The sequence below is a fragment of the Panthera leo genome, chromosome D1 (genome assembly GCF_018350215.1).
Source record: "Panthera leo isolate Ple1 chromosome D1, P.leo_Ple1_pat1.1, whole genome shotgun sequence".
Lineage (NCBI taxonomy): Eukaryota > Metazoa > Chordata > Mammalia > Carnivora > Felidae > Panthera > Panthera leo.
Window position 1 is genome coordinate 67312048 of NC_056688.1, and position 25862 is coordinate 67337909.

At 44.3% G+C, this 25862-nt stretch overlaps 1 protein-coding gene and 1 non-coding gene across 2 annotated transcripts; both read right to left on the reverse strand.

Annotated features, from left to right (window-relative positions):
* Nucleotides 1-13622: 13622 nt before the first annotated feature.
* Nucleotides 13623-24423, reverse strand: EIF4G2 (eukaryotic translation initiation factor 4 gamma 2; the record flags this gene model as incomplete). Its single annotated transcript, XM_042907162.1, has 22 exons — nucleotides 13623-14449; nucleotides 15410-15531; nucleotides 15626-15837; nucleotides 15973-16177; nucleotides 16498-16756; nucleotides 16845-17060; nucleotides 17149-17253; nucleotides 17403-17528; nucleotides 18086-18199; nucleotides 18553-18713; nucleotides 18816-18957; nucleotides 19216-19314; nucleotides 19405-19488; nucleotides 19669-19779; nucleotides 20031-20182; nucleotides 20270-20336; nucleotides 20425-20556; nucleotides 21298-21400; nucleotides 21938-22078; nucleotides 22728-22793; nucleotides 23139-23203; nucleotides 24139-24423. Coding segments are annotated over 22 exons (3033 nt in total), but the record flags the coding sequence as incomplete, so codon positions are not given.
* LOC122201558 lies at nucleotides 17895-18033 on the reverse strand. Its single transcript, XR_006194254.1, has one exon. It is a non-coding gene; the product is annotated as a small nucleolar RNA SNORD97 (small nucleolar RNA).
* Nucleotides 24424-25862: the final 1439 nt, after the last annotated feature.

A 25862-nucleotide genomic window follows, 5' to 3' on the forward strand; every position in this document is an offset into this window, starting at 1 on the left:
GCAGGTTCGATGGTGAGCCTGTGATGAACTCCCAGTAAAGTCCTCCCTGCGACTGAATCGGCTCTGAATGTCTGGCACTATTGACCAAACTCAGCAATCCTTGTTTAGACTGAGTGGGGACCAGGGCATTACTCTTTCCTTTTAAAAAACTCTTGCTTCTGCCTAGTTCCTCTGGAGAAAAATATTTTTAATCTCCAGGAAATGTGGCCTTCCTGGAGCTTTCTAAGTATCCCTTGTTTTGATTCTACTAACAAACAATTTCTTCCCTGGGAGATTAAGTAGCCAATAGAATCAAGATAGACATCTTAAAGGGGCACCTGGGTGGCTCAGTCAGTTGAGCATCCAGCTTCGGCTCAGGTCGTGATCTAGACGAACAGGGTTCGTCTGTTCAAGCCCCAGGTTGGGCTCTCTGCCATCAGAGCAGAGCCCACTTTGGATCCTCTCTCTTCCCCCCTCTCTCTTCCCCCCTCTCTCTTCCCCCCTCTCTCTTCCCCCCTCTCTCTTCCCCCGCCCTGCCTGCACTCTCTCAAAAATAAATAAGCATTAAAATAAAGATAGACCTCGTATCAGCTCCCAAAACCAGAATTTGGAGCATGGGCCAGTACAGTTTTTTCCTAAAGATAGTTCCTGATGCTTTGGTATTTGGGGAGTGTTAGCACTGCATATAATGCTTATCATGTAGCATCAGGAACACAGAAAAGGGTATATGCTACAGGCAAATCAAGTTCATCTAGACCTCAGTGTGCCCACTGATTTGGGAGGCTCAAATCAACAGACTGTAGCCTGTCATCAGGGCCTCACTTGGCATCAGGCCCTGGCTTCTAGCCCGACTCTGACACTCACATTGATGTGACAAAGCACTTTACTTTTCAGCCTCTGTATCCCTATCTATCAAATAAGGTGGTTTGACAGCCTTTCAAGTTAAACATTCCAGGGTCATTGCAGAGAATTTTGAACAGACCATCTAGTCTACTTCAACAGCCTGAGTAACCTGAGGTCTTTCTGTTCCAAGCAATTGGAAATCATGTCTGCTATTTCAAGCTTAATTTTTCCACAGATTCAGATAAATGATATGTTTTGCATACAAAATATGTATATTAGCTCTTGATTTTTTTGTTTATTCCATTTACTAGAGCCAAAATGTTTTTGTAACATTTGTCATTCTGAAAATACTGAGTTTTAAATATCTCAACTTTTTTCTGCATTTTCCTTGACGTGGTTGATCTATTCTAGATTGCCACTGTTGCAGCACTCCAGGGGCAAATCTGTACTTGGTCATGTGGTCCACAGCTCAGTAGTGAAGAGAACACTTACCTGGTGCAAGACATCGGGGCTAGATTTTGAAGTGTCTTATCCAGAAGTCAGTAAATTAGTGAATTCACCTTCTTGTCCGTTCTGTCCCCTAAATCTCTAATCCAGTCTGTTTGCCGCACGTTTTCCCTGAAACACTAGTCCCAAAAGATACTCCTTAAAAAAGAATTCCATAACCAGATAAGCTAGAAAAACGTTGAATTCTAGAGTCCTTTGCAGGTAAGATGCTTTTGGTGATAAACCACAGAAAATGCTGTTTCAAACTGATTTAAAAATAAATTATTGGGGCACTTGGGTGGCTCAGTTGGTTAAGTGTCCAACTGTTGATTTTGGCTCAGGTCATGATCTCACGTTTCATGAGATTGAGCCCGGCATCGGGCTCCACACGGACAGCACGGAGCCTGCTTGGGATTCTCTCTCTCCATTCCTCCCCGCCCCCCTCAAATAAATAAATAAACTTAAAGAAAAAATAAAGATTATTTTGTCCTGTGCTGGACATCTGGGGTGAGGGGGGAGGAAAGGACAGTTCAGTCATTCTGTTTATCATGCATATGCAGAAGATGGTATAATGTAGTAAGTACGAACATAATTCAATACCTCTGCCCCTACCAGAGATTGCTTGTATACCTGTTCTCAACGGCACCCCTCTCCATTCCCACATATGATTCTCCTCAGTGAAGTATTTAACCCTCTTTTGATGATCCAGGGTCATAATTCAAACAGTGGTTATTGTTGTGTGCTCCTACAGAAAGTGAGGTATGTCAGGCTCCCCACCTCTGACCTGAACGACCTCAGACTCTTGATTGAAATAATCTATTCCTATGTCCCCACCAGTGAGCGAACTCGAGGACAGGGATTCTGTCCTTTTCATCTATTTGCTAAGAGCCGAGCATAGGACTTGGCAAGACGTAGGTACTAATTTATATTTTGTTCTCACAACTGAATCTCTAATCTAAAAATGGATGCTGCCAGAAAGAATCGGACTCGGAGGTCTCTGGTAACTCCATTCTTCTCTCCTACAAGAGTTTTAGCAAATTCATTTTGCCGGAGTCGTGTTTACATTTGACCTGTGAGTGGCAAACATTTGGTCAGAGTCCAAGTGCCCCATCACAGACAGACAAGGTGACCACCCACAAGTGCACTGCCACACTCTCCACGTGGCTGTAAAGGGTTAGGTGGTTGTTTGTTAGAAACCATTCTGATTGCTCAGCAGATTTTGTTCTCATTTTTATAATTGTGAAGGTACTGCGTATTGGGCAAACTACTGAAAGATCATTACTCCTGAGCCTGATCCTAATAAACAAACCCGGAAGTTGATCTATAGACCCAGACGGGCTAGTTCATCTAAGCAGGGTGGAGTGTCTATGATAGCATCTTCTCCCTGAGAGGGATCAAAGCCAAATCCTTTGTTCTCTCCTGGACTGTTTTGTTCTTTGGAACAATACTGTTTTGATTCTCTTTTGGGAGCTGGTGCTCCAAGTTCCTTAGCAGGGAAAGAAGTGGAGACTTCATTTCCTGCCTCAGCCCGCTGCTGGACTGTCCTGGCCCCAGCTTGTGTGTAGACGCGTTCTTCCGTCTCTCTCCTCCTGCTACTTCCAACTCAAAGTGGCAGCAGAAGCGATGTGAAGGAGCCCTCTTGGGCCAAGGAGGGGTGAGAAGGGAGCATCACCATATTCCCTGACCTATTAAGTGAGGGATGAATGCTGGGGTTTATTTTTTATTATTTTTTTAATGTTTATTTTTGAGAGAGAGAGAGTGAGCACAAGCAAGGGATGAGCAGAGAGAGAGAGTGACAGAGACAGACAGAATCCAAAGCAGGCTCCAGGCTGCGAGCTATAAACACAGAGCTCAACGTGGGGCTCAAACCCATGAGCCGTGAGGTCATGACCTGAGCCAAAGCTGGATGCTTAACTGACTGAGCCACCCAGGCACCCTTGGTGTTGGTTTAAAGAACGTTCAAACCTTGCTTCAGCACCTGCAGCTGTCTTATCAGTCCACCCTGAACACTCTGGCCTCAGAATCATACACCTCCTTCCTGTCCATGGTTCACAGAAATCACAGAACTCAGGTTTCCACCCCTCTGATCCTCCAAGAAGACTCAGGGACTCTTCCTGCTGGAATCTCACACTGCAAACAGTTGGCTTCGTCAGAAACCTCTATTCAAGGCAGATTCGAGGCTCTCAGTTGTCATATGAGCTGGCATTGACTCCCAGTGACATTTGTGCTGTGGCCACTGGCCCCTATGCCCTATCATGAGGATGGCAAGTGCTTTACAGTTATTTGGCCCAAGGGAACAGGGTCCGAGAATGGGGAGAGGCTTTGGCCCCTTTGAAAAGAGCTGGGACTCCACCCATAGAAAAAGTTGGAAAATCAGTTGTTTGGATCGTAAGAAGACCTGGGGGCACAGACTTGCTTCTCCATGCAGTAGAAGCTGACTCCCAGGCCCCCGCTCCTGGAGATGTAGTATAATCCTTGGTGGTCAGCAGGGGAGCCTGTATTATGTTGTGCATCAGGGTTGTCAAACTTTAATGGGCTCAGAAATCACCTAAAGATTCTGATCCAGTAGGTCCGGAGTGAGTCCAAATATTTTACAATTCTAACAAACTCCCAGATGATACGAATCCAAAGACTACAATTTGAGTAGTGAGGTTGTACCTCATGACAAGTGTACCCCTGGGGCACGTGGGTGACTCAGTCTGTTAAGCATTTGACTCTTGATTTTGGCTCAGGTCATGCTCTCTCAGTTCATGAGATCAAGCCCCATGTTGGGCTCTATGCTGACAGTACAGGGCCTGCTTGGTATTCTCTCTCTCCCCTCTCTCTCTGCTCCTCCCCTGCTCTCTGTCTCTCTCTCAAATAAACATTTAAGAAAAAACAAACTGGGAACTGTGGGAACACCCACAGTTTTTTTTCATTGGGGCTAGAAGGGGCTTGGTGTGGAGAGACAGGAAGGGGGAGGAAAGGGTCAGAGAAGGCTTAGGGAAACAGGAGAAGATATGAAACCGTTATTTTGAAGAGCAGGAAAGTGGGCATACCTGAGAGGCAGTAAAGTCAGATGGTGTAAACTTCAAAGGGTCTGAGTCCTTGGAAGAAAAGAGGACAGAAGTGGTTGGAAAGTGCTGATGGGAAGCAAGGTGGTCAGGGGCCCATCCAAGGCCACTGGCACGAGAGGAAAGAGAGCAGGGGAAGTCACGGGCTCAGGCAACAGCCAGATTTCCTTCAGAGAAAGAAGATGACAGTGATGTTCAGAGCAAGATTGCATATATGGGAACATTTGCTGGTGACAGACTGGGGGACCTAGGGGACATGAAGAAAGGGTTTGAGAGAGCAGGGGTGGGGAATTGGGACAGAGTAGCATATATACAGAAAAGTTCGGGGTGAGGGTCTAGGGTGGAGGACCAGGGGCCCTCGGGCTTCTGGTGGGGTGGGGAGGGAGTGAGGCATGATGGGAAGAAAGGTGCTTAGAGTGGGGGTACAGTCTCCTACGACTCCAGTAACGCAGGGGTCCCTACTGAGGGAGGGGGCGGAGGGGAGGGCAGGGGCATAAGAACAACAGAACGGTGTCACTCCTGGCCCCGCAGGCTGGGTACCTCTTCCCCAGGGCCTGTTGCGTTGTGGCACTGGAGTAGGGAGGGATGTGGTTGTGACCTTGTCTTTCCGTGGCACGTTGTTACTGACGTGGGTTTTGTTAAAGCAGTGTGGTTAGGCAGTGCAGCGTCCACATTGCTCTGGTGACAGGACTCCCTGCTCAGCATTTCCAAAGATAAAACAGAAATTGTGTTTTGCGTCCCATGTACCATATATGCCCAAATGGAAGGTGGCCTGGAATTACAGTGTGATCCTTTTCCCGCGGTAAAGCGTCTCTCGCTGCTCAAAAGGTGCTTGATTTAACTGAAGTTTATAGACTTTGGGATGCAGGTGAAATAGTTCAATGTCTGTTAATCACAGGTATTAATTAATTTACAAACATACACTTAAAACCACATATAAAACAAAACATTGGTTAAGAACTAGTGTTTTTCTCCACATTTCATAAAATAATTTTACTCAAATTCATCATAAAATCTTTGACCAGGGCCTTGGTCTCCAGCCACGTTCCAAACTATGTGGCTTTTGAGAGGAGGTATCCTTCCCTCCCCGGGCATTGTTTGTGATCCAGGCCTGACAATCTGTCTATGATTGGCTGGAGACACATCCTGAGCTACATGTGCTCATTCGCATCACAGTAAGACTTTGGGCCTTTCCTTTTGTCTAGTAAGTGCGTCTTGTGCACCTCCATGGAGCATACTGATTTTTAAGTTGATCCTTAAAATGCTTATTTGTAATTTTTGCTAACTCTTTAGATTGTGTGATTACATCCCCAGGAATAACGATTAAATCTGTGTTAAATTTCTCTGTGCTTTTTTGGTCTGGTTTGGTTTTTTACACCAAGCCTGTCGGGGGGATATCTCCATACACATTGAAAACTAGCATTGATTAGGCCATTTCAGGTTCATGTTGATGGGGTTTTGGAGTGGTGGTGGGGGTTCAGAGCTGACAGCCAAGAAAGAATTCTAGAAACGTCTTTGGTGCAAAAAAAAGGTGATTTTATTAAAGCATCAGGACTGGACCCACTGCCCTGGGGTTGTGAAGAGTGACTGCTTACATACTGTGGAGTTGGGGGAGTTAAGTCAAGAAGAAGTTTTTTTTTTTTTAATGTTTATTCATCTTTGAGAGACAGAGACAGAGCGTGAGCAGGGGAGGAGTGGAGAGAGAGAGGGAGACATAGAATTCAAAGCAGGCTCCAGGTTCTGAGCTGTCAGCACAGAGCCTGATGTGGGGCTCAAACTCACAAACCGTGAGATCATGAAGTCAGATGCTTAACTGACTCAGCCACCCAGGAGTCTCTCAAGAGGAAGTTTCTTAAAGGGATTGCCATATGCTAAAGAGGACTTACGAATTACTGGAGGCCTAGCTGTTGTCAAACTAAGGTTGTTTTTCCCTCTAGCAAAGCATTACCATTAAGATAGTAGGGAGTTGCTGGAGATTAGGTTATTGATAAGATCGCCCTTTTCTTGTAATATTACTAAGATATTTGTAAACTGATGGAGACTCTATCACTTTAACCATTTTCTGTCCTTTGTTCTTGGGCAGCCAAGGGTGCCTGAGGAATACCACACTGATCCCACCCAGCTGGAGGGGTCGGGAAGGTGGGGTGGGGGTTTGTGCTAGCTTACGCTTGGCCCTCAGCTTGCCTTATGGTCCCTCATGAGTGTGTCATCCTCAAATAATACATCCTTGTGCACAAAAAGTAATTGAGAGGGTCTCCTGTCATTTGAAACAAACTGTTAATGCTAAAATGTTGGGCCATTTGGGGATGGAAAACTGCAGGTATCTATGGTGTGGGTTGCCATATTCCCCACCTTTGGAAACCAGCTCCAATGTTGACTGTATCTAACGGAAAACATATAAGCTTTAGAGTTATTCATACTGTAAATCCTAGTTCTTCCAACAACAAACTATGTGACTTTGGACAGTGGCTTCATTTGAATGGTGGCCTCATGTCCCTCAGCCCTGATTTCCTATGGGTTCAATTGGGATAACAATGTCTGCACCCCAGTACTGTTCTGAGATTCCAATGCAATAATGTATGCCATGGGCCAGGCACATAGTTGGGGCTCCCAGAAACCAGCCTTTTTCTTACTGATTTCTAAGAGCTTTTTGTGGCTTTTTTTTTTAAGTTTATTTATTTATTTAGAGAGAGACAGAGACAGCATGAGTGGGGGAGGGGGAGGGAGAGAGGGAGAATCCCAAGCAGGTTCCATACTGTCGGCACGGGGCCCAACGTGGGGCTCCAACTCACGAAACCATGAGATCATGCCTGAGCCGAACATTTGACCAACTGAGCCACCCAGGTGCCCCTGTGGCCAACTCTTAATTGTAAATATGGCAAATATTTTTCTTAGTTTGTCCTTTGTTTATTTTGAGCCAAACACGTTAATAGACAAATCCATCAATATGTTCCTTTGTGGTTTCTGGATCTTGTTTGTTTGTTTCTACGCAGAGGTGGATTTTCTGTGAAGTTGAAGAAGCTTATGCTTCAGGGTCCCCCACCTCCTTGGGCCCTGTACCTAATTTTGTATTTGTAATTTTGTATTATTTTTCCTAAAATGGCTCCTCAAATGATTTCATCTTCGGGCCTCACAAAATCTGGGGCTGTCACCAATGATATGCTCTGAAAAGTCACCTTGCCCCAAATTATGAAACTCTTTAATATGATTAGTTTTATATCTTTTCACTTATTTTTATTTTCTAAGTTTTCAGCGCTAACAGGGATTACTAGTGTGGTAATTTTTTTCAGAGTTGATTTTTCTCAGAACAAAATAGAGCTCTACCATCCATTCATTCATTCATCCAGGCTCTTCTCTCACCTTCTGCACCCAACTGGGTAGTGAGGTGGGTTCTGGGGAGGGGACAGGCAGGGGTGGCCTGGAAGGCTTCGTCATGGTGGCAATGGGGATGCTAGTAGAGCAGGGGCAGGTGTGCTAGTTTCCGGTTCCTAGGGCTGAAATTGAGTGCCTCAGAACAACAGAAATGGACTCTCTCTAGTCCTGGATTCTGGAAGTCTGAAATTGAGATATTGGCAGGACACCTGAAGGCCGTAGGGGAGCATGTGGTCCATGCTGTTCTCTCAGCCTCTGGCGTTGCTGGCAATCCTCGGCATCCCTTGGCTTGTAGAAGAAACCTCACTCCAGTCTCCACCTCTTTCATCATATGGCATTCTCCCTGTGTGTGATTGTGTGTCTCTTTTTTCTCATACGGACACAATCCATATTGGATGAGGACCCATCCTTATGACCTCATCTTGATTACGTCTGCAAAGAGACGATTTCCAAATAAGGTTACATTCACAGGTCCCTGAAGTTAGGACTTCCACATATCTTTTGGGTGAGACACAACTCAATTCATAACAGGGGGATGTGGAGGCTGATTATTCCTCACCTCGGTCCTTTGGCCGGACCTTGAGAGGCACCTGCACCATCAGGTGCTCACCCAGCTCTGATTGCACCCTTCCAGGAAGGAGGAGCTCACTGCCCCTGGGTGAGTCTCTTTCTTTCCTTTCCTTCTGTTCCCCCAACAGGTCTAGCAGAGATGAGTTGTGGCTCCTGAAATGCAGGGCAGGGTTTGAATGATGACCCCATGACAACGCTGTGTCCTAGTACATCAAAAACGCACACAAAAGGTGCCCATGACTTCTTGTTGAATAAATGAAAGACCCTGGGCAAGGTGCCAGCTTCCTTATCAATAAGATAAAGATAATAAAGTACTGATCTCCAAGAGGTTGGGAAGATTAAATGGGATGATTAATGTGCCTAATCCAACCCCGCATGTACGAAATGCTCAAGCAATGTTAGCTAGAATAAGCACGCTAATATGCCATAGCAAAGGTTGGATAATATTAATGAATAATTAATATTATTAGTAAATAATAATAGTAATCCTCCAAAGGCAGTCTGTTCCACTTAGAACAAAAGCCACAGTCCTCATGATGTCCTGCTCTTTCACATGCCCCCTTGCCGCTCTCCAGCCGCAGGACCCTGCTCTCTGCTCAGCCACACTGGCTGCCTCATTGTTCCTCAGACACCCCATGTGTGTTCCCATCTCAAGGCCTTTGGCTGTGCTTCCCCTGTGCCTGGAAAGTTCTTCCTCCAGACATTTGCATCATTCACTCCCTCACTTTATTTAGATCTTTGCTCCAGGGCCCCTTCCTCACAAAGCCTTCCCTGAACGCCCTATTTCAGCTAGCACCTGCATCACTCCCTGCTCCTCTGTTTTATTTTGCTATGTATAGCACTTTCCATCAGACACCAGCCACTTGTTTCTTCTCTCTCTCCTGTCAGCCAGAATGTGCGCTCCAAAAGAAGCCTTTGCCTCATTCACTGTTTCATCCCTAGCACTGGAACAGGGCCCAGCATGTAGCTGGTACTCAGTAAGTATTTCTAAGATGAAGGGACTTGTAGAGCAATCCCCACACCTGTCAAACACTGTTTCTCATTACCTGTCTATCCTGCTCCTTGCAATGACCCTAGGAGGTGGCCAAACCAAGGATTATTTCCGTAGATAAGGATGGGGCGCCTGGGTGGCTCAAGTTAGTTAACTTGACCTGAGCCTGACTTCAGCTCAGGTCATGATCCATTGATAAGGCATATGAAGCCCAGAGAGGTGAAGCAATTTGCCTAAGCTCTTGGAACTAATTACTTGGGAATTAGTAATTACTGGGATTCAGGCTCTTAGAACTAATTCCTTGGGAAGCTGGGATTCAGGCTCCAGTCTGTGACGCTGTGGGTCTCACGCAGACCTGAGTGGCCCTCAGGGATTCACTGATAATCAGTCACACTGTTGACATCCAGGGTTGACAGGGGGACCAGACCAAACCAAAGTAAATTCTCCCTCTCCCCTCCCCCCCTTGACGAGCATGTCCAATAGGTTTGGTCCTCTTTCCCTTGGGCTCTACCAGAGGAGTTCCCTGGTATCCTCCTCCCGAGAGGGGCGGGTGTCTTCTCCTCGGAGCCCAGCAGAGGGCGCGGTGGAGACAGTAAGCTTGGCTCTATCCCATCCTCAGGGACTGACTCCGGGTGAGGTGGGCTGACAGGACAGTCTGTGGGTCTGGGTGGCATGTGGCTCCAGGGTCCTGTGTCTGCTCCGCTCTGCTGTGTGCTCAGGCGTCTTCTTGACCAGAGCCCGGGGTTTCCTTGGACCCCCGTTGGAAGGCTGACTCTAAATCTAGTGAGGTACGAGGAAGGAGCTTTGTAAGTCCCTGTCCTCCTGGCCCCACTGAGGAGCTGGTACCTGAAGCTGCCCTGCACTGCCACCTCTGGCTGAAGATGAAAGATGTCCCCTCAATCAGAAGTGTTGGTGGAGCGCCTCTGGGGTGGAGGGGGTGGGCGGGTAGATGGGGGCTCTGTGGAGCCAGGAGAAAGGTGAAGCCGGCTTCCCTACCACTGCCTAGAGAGCCCCCCGCATCAAACGCTTGTCAGGAGAGTGATTCTTCCTTGAAGTCACAGCTTCTCCAGGGTGTTTCCTCCTCTTGGCTCGGATGGCCTATCACCGGCTGTCATCTACCTGCAGTCCCATCTACCTCCCCCACTGTAGAGGAGGGGGCTCTTGCCTGGGAAGACATGGTGTCTCACTGCTACCGTGTCGCAGCCCTAGCACAAGGCTGGCAGTGAGTGATGAGACGCTCACCTTTGAATGTACGAATGAATAAATTAACGTGGGGAGCTGAGTGTTTTGTAATTGGATTCGAAGCAGATCTGGTACAGATCAGGACAAGAATGATCATGCCGTTGGGTATCAAGTATAGTCACTCGCTCGGATTGCCAGGAAGTCAATGAGCTTGTTTCAAGGCCAGACTCTTACACAGGACTCTATCTGGACCCTGACCCCAAGTTTGTGTTCTTGAAGAGACACACCTTTTCCCTCATGCCCCAGTTATATAAAATTCGTGTTCCACAAAACCTGGATTCATTGTTGCATTCCATAGAATGCATTCCATTATTGGTCCTTAATATGTGTCTAGCCCTGTGCCAAGCCCTGGGAATAGAGCAATGAACGCGACACTCCCTGCCATCTGGGAGCTCTCAGCACAGTGGAAAGCCCGGCAGCAAGCAGGTGGTCAGAGCGCAGTGTGGTGAGTGCTAGAAGGGGAGTTGGAGTATAGAGAGGCCACCTAGCAGACAATTATGTTTTGGCTGTCTACCCAAGTTCCCTTCCAAAATTCTTCTTTCCCTCCACACTGTAAGTCTTTGCAGGCACCAGGGCCTGCTTGACACAGCAGTGGCCCTGAAGATCCAGGCTTCGCAAGGGGAGAACACGTGTATCCAAGCCTAGTCAGTTGTGGGCTTCTGCCTGGGGCTCTGAACCTGGACCGATGTCACTGGGGGATTCAGATACCGGCACAGGAGGCTCTGGGGTGTGATGGGGGTGCTGGAAACATTGCTGTGGTCAGGCGGTTTCTGTGGTTCAGGCTACCCAGCTTCCCTTAGTCCCTCTTCATTTCTAAGTCTGGTCTCAGGGCTCCCTTGAAGGGAGTTCCGATAAAGTTCCTTTCTACTCAGTTTGTCCAGCGTAAGTTTCTCTTCTTTGCATCCAAGAGCTCTTGATTGGTACAAACTCCTCACCTAGTCTTGGCAGAGGAAGGCAAGCTTTCCAAATGTGGAACATTTATGCTTATCTCTGAAGGATGAGTGAGAATAAGCTAGATGAAGGGAGATGGAAAAGTGGGAATAGTAAGGAGAACAATGGTCCAGGCACAGGGAGCAGCCTGTGAGAGACCCAGAGATAGATGAAAAAACCAAACAAACAAAACCCAAAACACTTAAAGGGGCAATCAGCAGGGTAACTCCATCGCTCCATTGTTAAAAGAATTTGGATTTTCTTCTGAAGAAAACTTGGAGCCACTAAAGGGCAGAGTTTTAACACTCTGTGATGCAGAGAATGGACTGGAAGAAGAGCAAGATGAACGGAAGGGCAACTGTTCGGAAGTCAATTGCAGTGATTCAGGCGTGAGACAGTGGGGCCTGGTGCGGGGCAGTGCAGTGGAGAGATGGGAAGAAGGCAAGGGCTTCAGTAGCTATCATGGAAGGAAGATGGACAGAATGTGGTTGGGAAGGAAGCGAAGTCAAGGGTGACTCCTTTTGGGCTCAGATGGGAGTATCATTTAGAGCCAGAAAAGGAGGAAATGTTAGTTTGAGGGAGTTTAGTGATGGACACACGGAGTTTGAAGTGCTTGGGGCACATTCAGATAAAGTGTCCAGGAGCTGGTTGGATGTGCAATTTGATGCTCTTCCAAGACACAGACGCCTTCAGGATGTAGATGGTAATCGGAGCAATAGAAGTTGAGTGTTGAGCAAAGCATAACAGTAACGTTTATAAGCCAGGCTAGAAAAGAGCTTTAAAAGGACACCGAGAAGCCTGAAGGCAGAGATAAAAATTGCTGAATGCTTTTCATAGGTCAACTGAGAAATGCCCATTGGATTGATCTGCTGATTGGAAGCTCGGGACGGAAGCAGCGAAGGTAAAATGTGAATTCACATACATCAAAGGCCTACTTCCGTAGGAGGCTCTCTTGCTAGTGACATTCACATTACTTTTAGTTCTCGTGGCATTATTCCCATTTTCCAATCAGCTCAGAGGAACAAAGTACCTTGCCTAAGATCACACTGCTACTAAGTGGTAGGAATGAACCCTATCTTGTTACTCAAGTCCGTTCTTTCCACTTTTTCCTTTTAGGTCCAGATCCTGTCAGGTAGAGTAATTTTATTAATTTGTGATTTGGTTCAGTAAATATTCTGTGTGCTAGGCTCTGTTCTAGGTGCTGGGGATAGATACAGCCAAACAGAACAAAAAACTCCATCTCCTCACATTCTGGAGGGAGTTAGACCTAAATATGCAGTAATGGTGGTCATGGCACGATCTAAAAAGGAAGAGAGCAAATTATGTGCGTTTTTTGTTATTAAAGTAAGCTCTACACACCCATGGCACTCGAACTCCAAATCCTGAAGTCAATAGTCACATGCTCTTCCCACTGAGCCAGCCAGGTAGCCCTGAGTTACATTTTTTAAATAGGGTAGACAGTGGTGTCCTAATTAACCCAGCATTTGAGCCACGACTTGGGGAGCCAGTCATCTAGTTATGGGGGTGAGGGGAGAAATGGGAAAAAGCCTCTTATGCTTGGCATGTCCCAGGAAATAGGCCAGCGTGGCAGGAGAATGAATGAGGGCCAAGTTGCAGGAAATTAGAGAAATAGGGTGTTGGGAAAAGGACAGGACAGCAGACTAGATCAGATGTAGGGTTGTGCAGACCCAAGTACTATCTTGACTTAAAACCCACTATACTATGGAACGGTATTAAGATATACCACTGATACTACACCACAGTCGTTATTTTTGTGTTGTCCGGCCATCCATGTATGGTTAGCGTCTCAAGTTACCATGTATTTCACAGGACAATGAAAAGAAATGTCACCAAGTTTGTTGCTATGCATTAGTAAGGGTTCTCTAAATTTGTGAGACTTCCCCTTGAATTTTCTCATCTTTTTTTTTAAAGGTTTGAGAGAGCAACAGTGTGTGTACAGGAGCAGGGGAGGGTCAGAGAGAGAATCCCAAGCAAGCTCTGCACTGTCAGCACAGAGCTGGACGTGGGGCTCCATATCACGACCCATGAGATCATAGTGAATCGAGAGGTGGACGCTTAATTCACTGAGCCACCCAGGTGCTCCTAAACCGTAATTCCTAAACCTGTAGTTGCTACTTAAGTCACACACAACTTTATCAAGTATCACAATGTTTATTGATAGATACAAGTATATAAAATCAGGGCATGAACATGACTTGATAAATTAAGTAGACTTAATTTCAATACTATAATAAGAGGGACCAATTCAAATTCTCACCATTTGTTTCACACCCACAAAACCACTTCAAGGGCATTAATGATCTCTCAAAACTGATCAGTTTTGTGCAAGTAAACCATGTTTCTTTTAAAAAGACTTGTGCACTTGCCCAGGCTCAAGGATATTAAAATCTAGCACATAAAGCCCATTACTAGAGGTAGAAATACAGGCAATATACTATTACGGCAACAACCATCAATTACAGTTAAGAATTTTTCTGTAACAACCAAATGGATAATCAAATATTGCAACAACTCAAGTATTACTGAGCAAAGTGCATTTCTACAGTATTCAGTGTTGCTATTCAGTTTTCTAACTTAAAACAGCCTATGATAACTGGCAGCAAAGAAGGTCCTTGCAATAGACTGCCTCTGCTTGAGAACTTATGATGTAATTATTGCATGCTGCTAATATACTATCTAAACATTAAAGATACTCCTAAAATATTTGATGGTAGACTATGATTAAGACATTACACTACAAAAAAACCTTATGCAGAAGGAAATCCTAACTGACGTGCTTCTGCTTTAAATATTGTGAAAACATTACAGCGGAATGAATTTTCGCAGTGGTTAGGTCAAATGCAGTTACGTCATAGCAACAGTATGTTTTGCACAATTTAAGGCTTTGGCTGGTTCTTTAGTCAGCTTCTTCCTCAGATTCTTCTTCTTCAGCAGTTTCTAGCCAGGTTAGCCACTGATTCACCTGTAAATATGTAAGTTAACAGAATTAAGCCATACTTCTGAAAGAGAAACTCAAATCCAGTTTTGACTTAGCTCCTTTAGTGGGTTTGCTAGCTTGATCCTGAGTTTTAGGTGGTACACCCTTTATAACAAAAGCCTCAGAACATACTGTAAATAGTACTTGGCTATTAAAGAGAATTTATTCTTTATATTTGGGAAGCTGTTGACTTTTTGACACTGCTTCCAATCACATCATAGGCTCATTTTAGTATGGGACAGGGGCTCCTCCCAAACCTGAATTATGTTAGCAATACTGGGGAGAGAGAGGAGAGAAAGATCCCTAAAAAGATTTCTAGCCCTACCCCAGAATTGCTAGCAGATTCCCCAAGGGCAGGGAGAATGATTAGCTCACAAAGCTCACCTGTGAACCTTAGGAAGAAAATACTGTAGAGACCAGTGCTTCTCAAAGCCTGATCCCCTATGAAATCAGCACGAGAATCGCCTGGACTGTGTTGTGTACCACAGACCCGCTAAATCTGATTCTCTGAAACTGGTTTTTCAACTACTCTGTAGGTGATTAATGTACTGTGATTTTAGAATCCCCAGAGATATAAAGGTCTTCCCCTAGGACTAGAATTCCACTCATAGAAAATGAAGATGTGAGAAATGAGAAGCAATCTCTTCTTTACTAACATTTTTTTAAAAGCTTAAATCCAATCTTGTGCAATCACTCAACCATTCAACCTTTGGGAGTAGCTTTACTTCTAAAAAATGTTAGCCGCCAACATCTTACATATGTATCACTAGGATAGAAGCCTTTCACCACTTCACAGCTTTCCCTCACTGTACTATTTTTACCAAAGCTTGTAAACATGCAGAAAGACACATACAGATAAAACTACAACTATTTTGCCTCCTGTACTTCACTAAATACTAAGTAAACTGAAAAAAGCACACTAAATGCCTCCAACAAAAGATTTACCTGGAACAAAGCCTTGCCTTTCCCAGGAAATTCTTGGGTTATATCTTCTTTCCAAGCCAAAAAAGCTTCTTCTTCAATAATTTCCATGTCATAAAAGTGAACAAAAAAGCGGAGCAACATGCCTAAAAGATAACACACAAACCCCATGATCTAGTGTGATGTGGAAAAAACTGCCCCACGCTCGCCACTGTCCGGCTACTGTCCTCGGCCACTCACCTTTGGGGAAGTTGCTGTTGTAGCAGTGCACCTGCAGAGCATACAGGGCACTGACTTGCAGATCAACGTGATCATGAAGGAATTTCTGCATTACTGGCTTGAAAGAAAGCAGCAGTTGTTTTTCCTGCTCTAACTGTTCTTTGGAAGGAGCAGAGGAAGAATCTGTCTCATCACTGGGTGGGTTTACTTCACTAGAAATATACTGTAAGAAGCTGCACAGAAAGAGATCTTGTCAGAACCCCAAAGCAAAATTTTCTAGCCCAAGAAAGACAATCCTTAGTCCCTTGCCTTATACTTTTTTCTAATAAATAAAACAAGTGTTAATGTAACCCTGGACTTTACCTTACCTAGTCATTAAGATGTTCACAAATCCTTTATCTACATGAAGTTTGGGGGAGATGTTATCTTTAATCCATTTATATATGGTTTGAGGGGATGGATCCAACTTTATTTGCTTCAACAATTCCTTCTCCAATTTGAGGAGTGGGAATAAGAAACTCAGTCCCTTTCCTTCCAAAATCTCCAACATGCGGTCCTTATTCTGATCAATTTCTGAAGAGACAAAACCATCTACACATCAGCAGGTAGTTGATTTTAGCCAGTTGGCCTGTCTAGAAAATGGCTTTACAAATGATTTCCCAAATGTACAAGATTTATAATAACCCAGCAAAGCAAACACTTAGTATCTGGATCAAATGAGAGCAGTTAAATCATTATCACTTTTCATAAAGGTGAAATCTAACCTATGGTAATGCTTATCATTATCTATTATCTGGACAAGATAATCCAGTCTGATTTGTATAGATCCACTCAAGATACTAAAGACTCTTCAGATTTTGTATTAAGAAAAAAAATCCCCAAAATTCTCTTACCTGGGAGCATTTTCTGCATATTGACCTTGCTTTGTTGAAAAAGTTCTGTTAACCATTCTCGATCTTGTAATTTAGCTAATTGCTGAAGACAAAGTAAGAAGAGAGGAAAATGGGTGCCACTTTCCAGTGGTTGAGCTAGTTCTGAAATGCTCACCAGCTCTGAAATGATGGCACGAGCTGCAAACTGTGCTAAATATGATTTCACCAAGGGGATGTCAACCTCCAGTTTGGGGCACTGGTCCAATACGTTCAGGAAAGCCTTAGAAGGAATACACAACACCATCAACTTAGCAGTTCTCAAACGTGAATGCAAAAAAGTTCTCCCAGAATCAGAGCAGCATGCTCACCTGCATGAAGTTGTCACTGGTGGCTATCCCTTCCTGTTTGAGCAAACTGATCAAAGAACTTGCTTTTTCTTTATCTTCATCACTTCTATCTAGTGACAGGATAATTACTTTGCTTAACATCTCAGGAAGAAAGTGTTTAGGAGCCCTCATCTCTCTCACACCACTGACCGCTTCATTCGCGTTCCCACTATTCAGATATTCAGTCACAACAGTTTCCTGAAAAGAACACAATCCAAATCTCTTCAGTGTTTTCCTATCTCAAATATACTCCATGAATCAGACTATGGGATTATTTGAAACTTACTGTTAGTTTAAGCAGTTCTTCCTTTGATGGTGGTGGCTTTTTACTAGTCTTGGCAGGCTTTTCCTGGATAAGTGGAGGATTAGTTTTGAGACCAAGCTGAGGTGTCTAAAAACAAACAAACACAGCAACATGATAAGTATGATTTAATTTTTTTAAAAGTGTGTGAAGTTATAAGAAAGACCCTAAAAAAAATCTTCAGACATCTTCATAAAATACCATAACCATAGAAAATACTATCCTACTACAGTCCATACCTGTCCCAGAGGTGGTGTTTGAGTGCGTGGTGGTTGTGCACTAGGAGGAATCATAGTTATCTGGGGCTGAAGCTTTGGCACTTGATTTTTATTCATTAAGAACGACTGAGCAGGCCTCAGGCTAATCTAGAATTGAAAACAAAACAAAGTTAACATGCAGTTGGTAAACATTAGATCCAACATCCTAAGATTAATTCAGTATATACAGACATCCTAGAATCTAGGGCAGAAGTTAGAGAATGGACCGCTGAAAAGTAAGCTCCGTGTTAACGTAACTTCTGGCAAGAAAACTAAAGATCTGATCCACATGAAAATAATACAGTTACAAAAATCTTATATTTGTACTAGGATTCTCCTAGAATAAGCATCACTAAAATATTAACTAGAAAATGTCTTGTTTTATTCTTATAGTTAAGTCATTCTATATACAGAAAAAGACAATTACAATCCTGACAACCATTTTCTTTGCTTTAATTGAAGATTTTAACAGACTTGCCCTCATATCTCATAATCTTCGCTCATAGGACGCTGGACATCCAAAGAAAGAAAAAGAAGTACAGAAAAGAAAGAATTAAAGAACTCCAGCATTAAGTCCTCTTAATAACGCGTCTTATTTATAATCATCGGGCAATAGATTTCTGAATTGACAAACTATGGTATAGAAGTAACATAGGCAAATGTACCTCATCTGCATTAAGCTGTCCTTTCTTAGAAAACCGAGGTGGCATATCCTTCGACTGTCCTTGCAGCTGGGATAAGAGTCCCTGACTCTGGTTATGGTAGAGCTGGCTTAGCCCCTATTTTAGAAAGGGAGAAAGAAAGTCTAGATAAAAAGGGGTCCACAAATTATGGTAATCAACTACCAAAGGGATGAGCCAAGCCATAAGGAAAGCTAAACTGAATATGCCCAGAGAAAGTAAAGATGCAACAAGGGAAGAATAAAAATCTAGTCCTATCAAATAAAAACGCTGTGATTTTACTAATTTTAAGGATAAGCATCTTACCCAGTTTTAAGTAACTGGTCACACAGATGCTTTGGTTTAGAAAAACAAACATGACCCTAAAATATCACTTTTAAGAAAGCAAAAAATAAATCCTATGTATTGCAGGATTTAATATTTGTTGCCTAAGCATTCTTACATTTCCTTACCTGGCTTTTCATAAACTTGCCTCCCATCTCTCCAAACTGCGATTGTGTGGGAGGCATGATGTGTCCCCCATGGCCATTGAAGAGTTGATTAGAACGATGACGCCCCATGGTGGGTGAAAATCTATCCTGGATAACTCCTGGACCAGTACCAATTCCGCTACCTTAAAATACATACAGGAACAACTCTTTACAACTCTGCTACTGTTAAAACATTTAAAGTTGATTTTTTATTTTAACAAAACCACGGTTTTGTTCAAAATCACCTGGCATTTGTCCAAACATATCAGCAAGTCCTCCAAGTGGGTCCCTATCCATTTTCATCCTGGGTGGCATGAACGGTCCCTCCAGAAAGAAGTCACTTCTCATCCCTTGAGCCATAGGAGCAGGAATAAAGACTCCTAGATCCTTTAGAAATAGTGAATAAACACCTGATTCTAGACACTATTTTACATAAATAATTCTCATTTGGGGGGAAAAAAACCCTTTCAGACTACTGGAGGGCTAATTATGCAATTTCTGTATATAATTTCTTCCCCAAATGGTAAACAAGAAACTAAAAACATTAATAAGCTCCACCAGTAAGAGGAGTCTCAAGTGTTAATAGGATCCTTGTGGTTCAATAAACTTAAAACCAACTGGATTAAAAAAACATCAGTATCTTACTTTTACTGCATCTTGACGGATTTGATTGATCGTCTTTGGTCCATTGTCAAGAAAAGCCTTGCGAGGAACCCAATGGTGTTCTCGCAACTCTACGGTATCCTTTAATTTAAAAGTAGTTCTGGTAAGTTTTAATTTTAGTATTTCCAAAGAAAAGAAATCAGCTTATCAACACAGTTAAACCAGTTTTACCTGCAGCAGGAAACGAATCCTCGCTGGCAATTCCTTACTTAGCATCAAGGAGCACATTCGGGCAAAGTACTGATCCATTAAGGACTAATAGAAGAGAAAAATACTTCGCTAAAACATGTTATGACAAAAGTGTAGTATTTAAGGCTTTTAAGACTTCTCACGTTATAATCAAAGTTGATGGGCTAATATGATAATCCCCTATATCACAAAAACAAGTCCTTTGATTTGAAGAAAATTAACACAAGCTACTTATTAATAACATACCTTGGCTCGTTCATGGTCTAATCTAGGTCCCACTGTCCTCATTATCTGACAGAGGCACTCCAAATCCTCTCCCATATCTTTGAGTTGGACTCTCTTCTTCTTTTCCAAAAGCTACCAAAAAATGCCAATGTGTTGACAAAATCTTATTTAAGTTGTAACACTTTTCTACCTGTATTTTACAAAACACACTGCATACTTCAAGTCACTATTTACAACATTTAACTAGCAGTTTTGCTGACCATTCTGAAATATTAAACTAACCTACCAACATTCTCAGATAGTACAAAGTAATTATAATTGACCCCCTCCCACAAATAATCATGTAACCAGTGATAAATCTAAGCCTACATTCACATACTTACTGTTTTGATGCACTTATGAAGGATAGATTCATGAATAAGATCAAGCTTTCCAAGTTCTCCAATGAATTTGATGTTCCCCAACATCTTGATCTTAGCAATGGCTCTCTGTTCCTCCTCCTCGGGGAGGAGGGGATTTTCACGCTTATCATAGACTGAAAATACACAACAGAAAAAAGTCAACATTCAGAATGAAATTCAATATCCCCAATAGTACTTAGGTATCAAACATAAACTCTCACCATCAACATTTCTGGTTCGGTTTTCAAATTCATCTTGTAATTTGGAAATTAGGAGGCGTCTGAATGTCTATTGGAAACAAAGACATTTGGCAGGTTTTGTTAAATGAAATCTTTCAAATCAACTTTGAAATAAGCAAGCAAACACTACCACTTACTGTGCTTTGCTTCTGTCCTGGTTGACCCTCTGCTGCTGGGCCATCAAAGTTTGGTGCATCTTCTGCCAATCGCAGACATAGCTGAGCATACAGTGAGCTATACTTTGGCTCTTCTAGGGCTTTGTCCACAATCTACAGAAAATGGCATTTTCTTTTTTTTAAATAGGACAACCTTCTGAAAGTACCCTTCCTTTAATACTTCCTTATAAGCCTTAAGGATCTTAAACCTCCTAACTTTACTGACAAACTCTGCCTCATTTACCTTATGCATATAAAATGATTATTAGCACACAGCCTGAAAAATACAAGCACTTAAACACTAGCTGCAACACGGTACCAAAAAAGTCCAACTATACAGATCTCATACAAGTAAAGCCCCCCCACCCCCTCCAAGAGTTAAAAATATCTTGGATACTGAAACTATAAACAGACACTGAAATCTTATTATCGACTATCATACAATTCATTTCCAAGACCAAAATAGGTTTTCCACAGAAAGAAAAACACAAAAAATGTGAATAGCCTGTGCTTAGCCCATTTAACTCTCCAAACATTGTATGAACAATTTACAAATTCACCTTTCAGGACAAAGGACAACCACACTTGGGGTAAGCACTATGTGATGTATGAAATTAGCAAATCTCTGTTGTATATGTGAAACTAATATGAAATTGTCACACTATATTTCAACACAAAAAATAAAAACCCACCTCTTAAATCTGATGCCATTAAAAGTCGGTTATTTTTAAAATCACCATCACAATTCAATAAACACGTAGCTCACGCCTCCAAGTTTTAAGCAACAATGTACAGAAAACTTGGGTCTGTTAACTATTTTACTCTCCCTTTCAGCTAAGCCAATTTTTAACTTACCAGCAGTATGACCCCTTTAAGGATGAGTTTAGACTCTACACCCACATTGAGGAGCTCAAGGCATAGCTTGTCAAACTTTTCAGGAGTAAGCTTATTTAGTATGCTGGGGAGAAAGGAATCATACTAAGTGTCAGGCAACACACAAAAAATTAGAGTTGAAAAACAACTTTGAAATTAATTTTTTCTTCAAGACCCATCTTACCCATATAACCAAAGGTATGTTAAAATAAAGCTGTTATTCAGGTAATATCTGTACCTGCTTTGGGGTCCCCAGCTGTTTGACAAATCTTTCTCACTACCTCAAAAGTCAGAGAGCAAGAATCTTAAGGCTAAAATCCAGGAACTAAGACCAATGTGTTCCATGCTTCTTCAGTGGGTTACACATCAGGCATGGGAAATATCAGGACAAAAAGGCTTATGTATTTTAACTCAATGACCACAAGCAACCCTTAAGCCTCAAAATAGCCAACATGCTGCTCTTCAGTTTAAGATAACTGCCAACACTGGCATTCGTTAAAATACACACTTTGGACGTGAACATTGCCTTCTAAGTAATACAGCCTACACACGAGACAAACCCAGCCAACTCATTCTTTTTCCCTCGTTTTAGTGAAAGAAAAAAGCAGATCTATAAACTTACCCTCTTACTTTCCTGAAGATTGCATCATGTCGTTCTTTTTCATTTGCGGAGTTGTTTGCTGCGGAGTTGTCATCTCGTCTAGTGCTTCGTGCAGGAATCCATTTCTGAGCGTTTTGCCCTGGGGTTTTCCCCAGGAACTCGCTAGTAAAAATTTATAAGATTCCTAATTAAGATGATTTAAAACCTAGCACGGTCACTTATCAAACGTCATCCCACTCGGATATCTTTCTAAATAGAATAAGCAGTTTACATGTTTTCAGTTTCCCTTACAACTAAGCAACTCACAATCAATGCTTCTCAAATTCAGAATCACCTGAAGGGCTCGTTAAGAGAGATTGCTGGGCCCACCCGCAGTTTCTGTTTTAGTGGGTCTGGGGTAGGACTAGATAATTTGCATTTTTAATAAACTCCCAGGTGATGCCAATGCTGGTGGTTCTAGGAATCACACCTTGAGAACCAACATTTTCTAATGTTGTGTGACCATGTTCCTTGCATGCATACAGCTCTACCACTAATTAGTACAGGTAACTGCTGATAATAGTAATTGTTGATTTCTGAATATTAATGAAAACAATCCAAAGAGCTAAGGATAAAGAGCAGTTCGAGAGCCCTAATTCAGGTAATTTAGCAAAAAGGATAATTAAGAGCTGATATTCTAAGATACGTAGCAGAAACCATGCCCAGTATGATTAAGATTCTCGATATCTAGAACTACATTGTTATATGTGTGAAATACTATTAAACTAAATCTGTTCTATGGCAACTCATGGCTTCTACACACTTACTATACCTGTTGCCAGCAGTCTTGGGATAGTGCTGAGGTGCACCCCTACTTCCTCCTCCGCCCGAAGAAGCACTATTTAAAAGAAAAACTTCTTTAAAAATCCATATGCCACCTGTCTCACTTAAAAGGGCTAAAGGGTGTCTTCAAATATTCTGTATTTCAGAAATTACACTACAGACGAAGAGGAAACTGGGCCTAAAGGAAAGTCAAATCACTGACGACTACTCTTCAGAGGACAAAAAGATAATGAGAAGTGAAGAACTTAAAAAAAATAAAAAATAAAAAATAAAAAAATGTACGTGGCACATTATACATTGAACTTGCAGCATATTAAGTCAGAATTACTTAGCGTGGGGATTCTTTTGATTTTGTGATTGGTCTCTTGGTAACAATTGCCAAAAATAAATCTCCACATACCTGAAACGAGAAGCACCCCCTTCTGCGATCGCACTCTCCACTTTGGCGGCTTGACAACGAAGAATCTTCAAAAGAATAATATTAATGGATGGGGTGGGGAGGGAAGAGGATGGGAGAAATGAAAAACCTAGAATGAAAAAGAGTACCAAAATTAGACACTGCTAACATACAAATCTATGAAGTTTCCTTCAATTAGAATTTATTTCAGATCCTGGCACTGCAGTTAACTGAACTTTGACTGCATTGCAGATCTCCTAAGACTAAAATAGAAAGTACTCAAACACAAGTGGACAATAATTTTGCTTAGCCACCTGGAAATTCCCTTATGTTCAAAGATGCAAAGAACCTTCACAAATACAAGAGACAGCATTTCAACTGTGAACAACGAATCTTTGAAAAAGCCACATTCTACTTTCTTGAAAGCTGAGCACCGATATCAAGAACAGAAAACCTAACTTATCCGCATGGGCACATTATGTGGAAAATATCCTAAGTTTGCACTGCCTCGACGACGAGCCCAGCGGGCCGAATAAGACCTGACTAAAGGCTGTTCAGCAGTTTTCCTTCACTGTCCGTTCTTTTAACCCCTCCGCACACAGGGCATCCAGGAAGATGCGAGAGGGACATGGGTGTACGGTGGCTGGCACTCAGCAGGCGGAAGACACCGGCAACAACATGGCAGCAGGAACCTCCGCCCCATTTTTTCCCTTCCTGGGAACAAAAGAGCAGTGGATTCCTCCCACCCAGGCTGAAGTTAGGGAAGTGCTTCCGACAGCCTCCCCTCGAAGCCGCTGGGGGCAAGCCTCGGCGGGGAGGAGCGGAGGCCGCCCCCGCCGGCCCAGCGCCCGGCCCTTTGTTCTCCAGGCAGGAAGGCGGCCTCCTTCCCACCCGCCGCCTCCGAGCGGGCCCCCTCCCTCCGCATAAATCCCCGAGGGACTGACAGCCGCTTCTCCGTTCCCTTCCCTGCTGACAAAAGGACGCAAATCCTAGTTTTCTCTACCCTCGCCGGTCCCAGGCAGGGCCCGCTCCCCGCCGGCACCGGGGCCTCACATACCGCCTCCCAGCCGGGAGGACGGACTCCGGGACTCCTACGCCTCGGCTGGTCCCGCGCCAACGGCCGGGCCCTCCCCGCCGGCCTGCACGTCGCTCCCCGCCGGGGCGCGCGCGGCCCCGCCACGCTCTCTCCCTCCGAACACACGAGCGCCTCGGCCCGCCCTGACCCCGGCCACCGACAGCCACGATGACGGCCGGGGGACGCCACGGCTCCCGGTTTCCTTCTACTCCATCAGCAACGGGAAAGGAGAACAAAGGAGAAGAATTTCTAGGTGCCCGGAGCGCGGAAAACACGCTAACAAGGGCCGCCCCGCCCGGCTCCGCCTGCGGCCGCCATTTTGTACCGCTCGAGAAGAAGCGGCCAGGGGACGGCGGCCATTTTAGAGCGCTCTACTCGGCGGCGGCTCCACTCACCTTCACCGAGAACTCAGCAGCTGCCGCCGCAGCTGCCTCCTCAGGATCCGGTCGTCGGGGACAGGGAAGGGAGGGGGAAGGGGAACGGAAAACAAAAAAGGGGGAGGGAAGGGGGAGGAAGGAGTCGGGAACGACTTGAAACTCTCAGCTCAGAGGAGTCGCTGCCGCAGCCACCACCCGGTACTCGCCGCCACCTCCATAGAGCTCCGACTCGCTGCTGGCGCTGAGGCGTGTCTGAAGCCGAACTTATCACTCTGGAGCAGCCGAACCCACCAGAGCCGCCCCGAATGGCTCCTTCGCCACCCAATCAGCAGTCTGGTTGCAGTCTACCACCAATCCGCGTAGAGCGGTGGGGAGGAGTCACAGGGCCAAGCTCGGTTGCGGCGCAGCCCCGCCGCAGTGCGCAAAGCCATATTCGCGAAGGCTCTGAGACCAAGCCAGTGGCGTAAGGGGAGCTGAGTACCGTGGAGATGCGGGCCACTTGCGTAAAGTCGGAGAGCCCTTCTGCGTCTGCGTTGGTGTGGCTGTCTCATCTTCCTCCTCTTTGTTCCCTGACTCTACCCTTGCTCGAGTTGTGTAGCCCTCTTCCCCTCTACCTCGTTTTCTCACCGGGAATATGGGGGTGGAACTCACTTCTCCCCTACCCTACCCGATTCCGGTCCGTGGCGAGTCAGAGCACTGATCTAAACTGGCGCCCCCAAGGAGCCTTGATTTCCCTCCCGCAGCCCCGGCTTCTCCGGGACCGGCCTATAGGGTTGAGGCCTGGCGCCCCGGGGCGCAGTGCCTGGAATAACTATTGGTCTCCAGGTGCTCAGCTACGGCCTCCTTAGGTCGGGGAGGCGGGAGGATGGGTTCAGGAGACAAGAGGATGCACCCAGATGCGTAAAGAAGACTTCATTCAGCCTCTCTTTTATTCTACCCCCTGCAGAGTGAATGAGGGATAAAAAGACGGGGTTTACTGTCTTTGTACCTCACACGAGAAGCAGCTTTTCCCGAAGGAATGTCCGGCCAGCGGTCACAGGAATACCCAGACTATACCAGACTTCTTTGGAAGAAGTATTTGCGGAGCGCGGGCGTTTGGAGGATTTTAATTGCTAGTTCCTGATTTTTGTTTTTTTGGTTTTGTTTACTTGTTTTTTAAGCACGTTGAAGATTGTCAGCCGTGTATTTCCATTTTATGTAAGGTTCACCATAACAAATAGGATTAGGCTTTTCAAAGCAGCAGGATGAACTATTTATACTTCTCAGGTAATATTT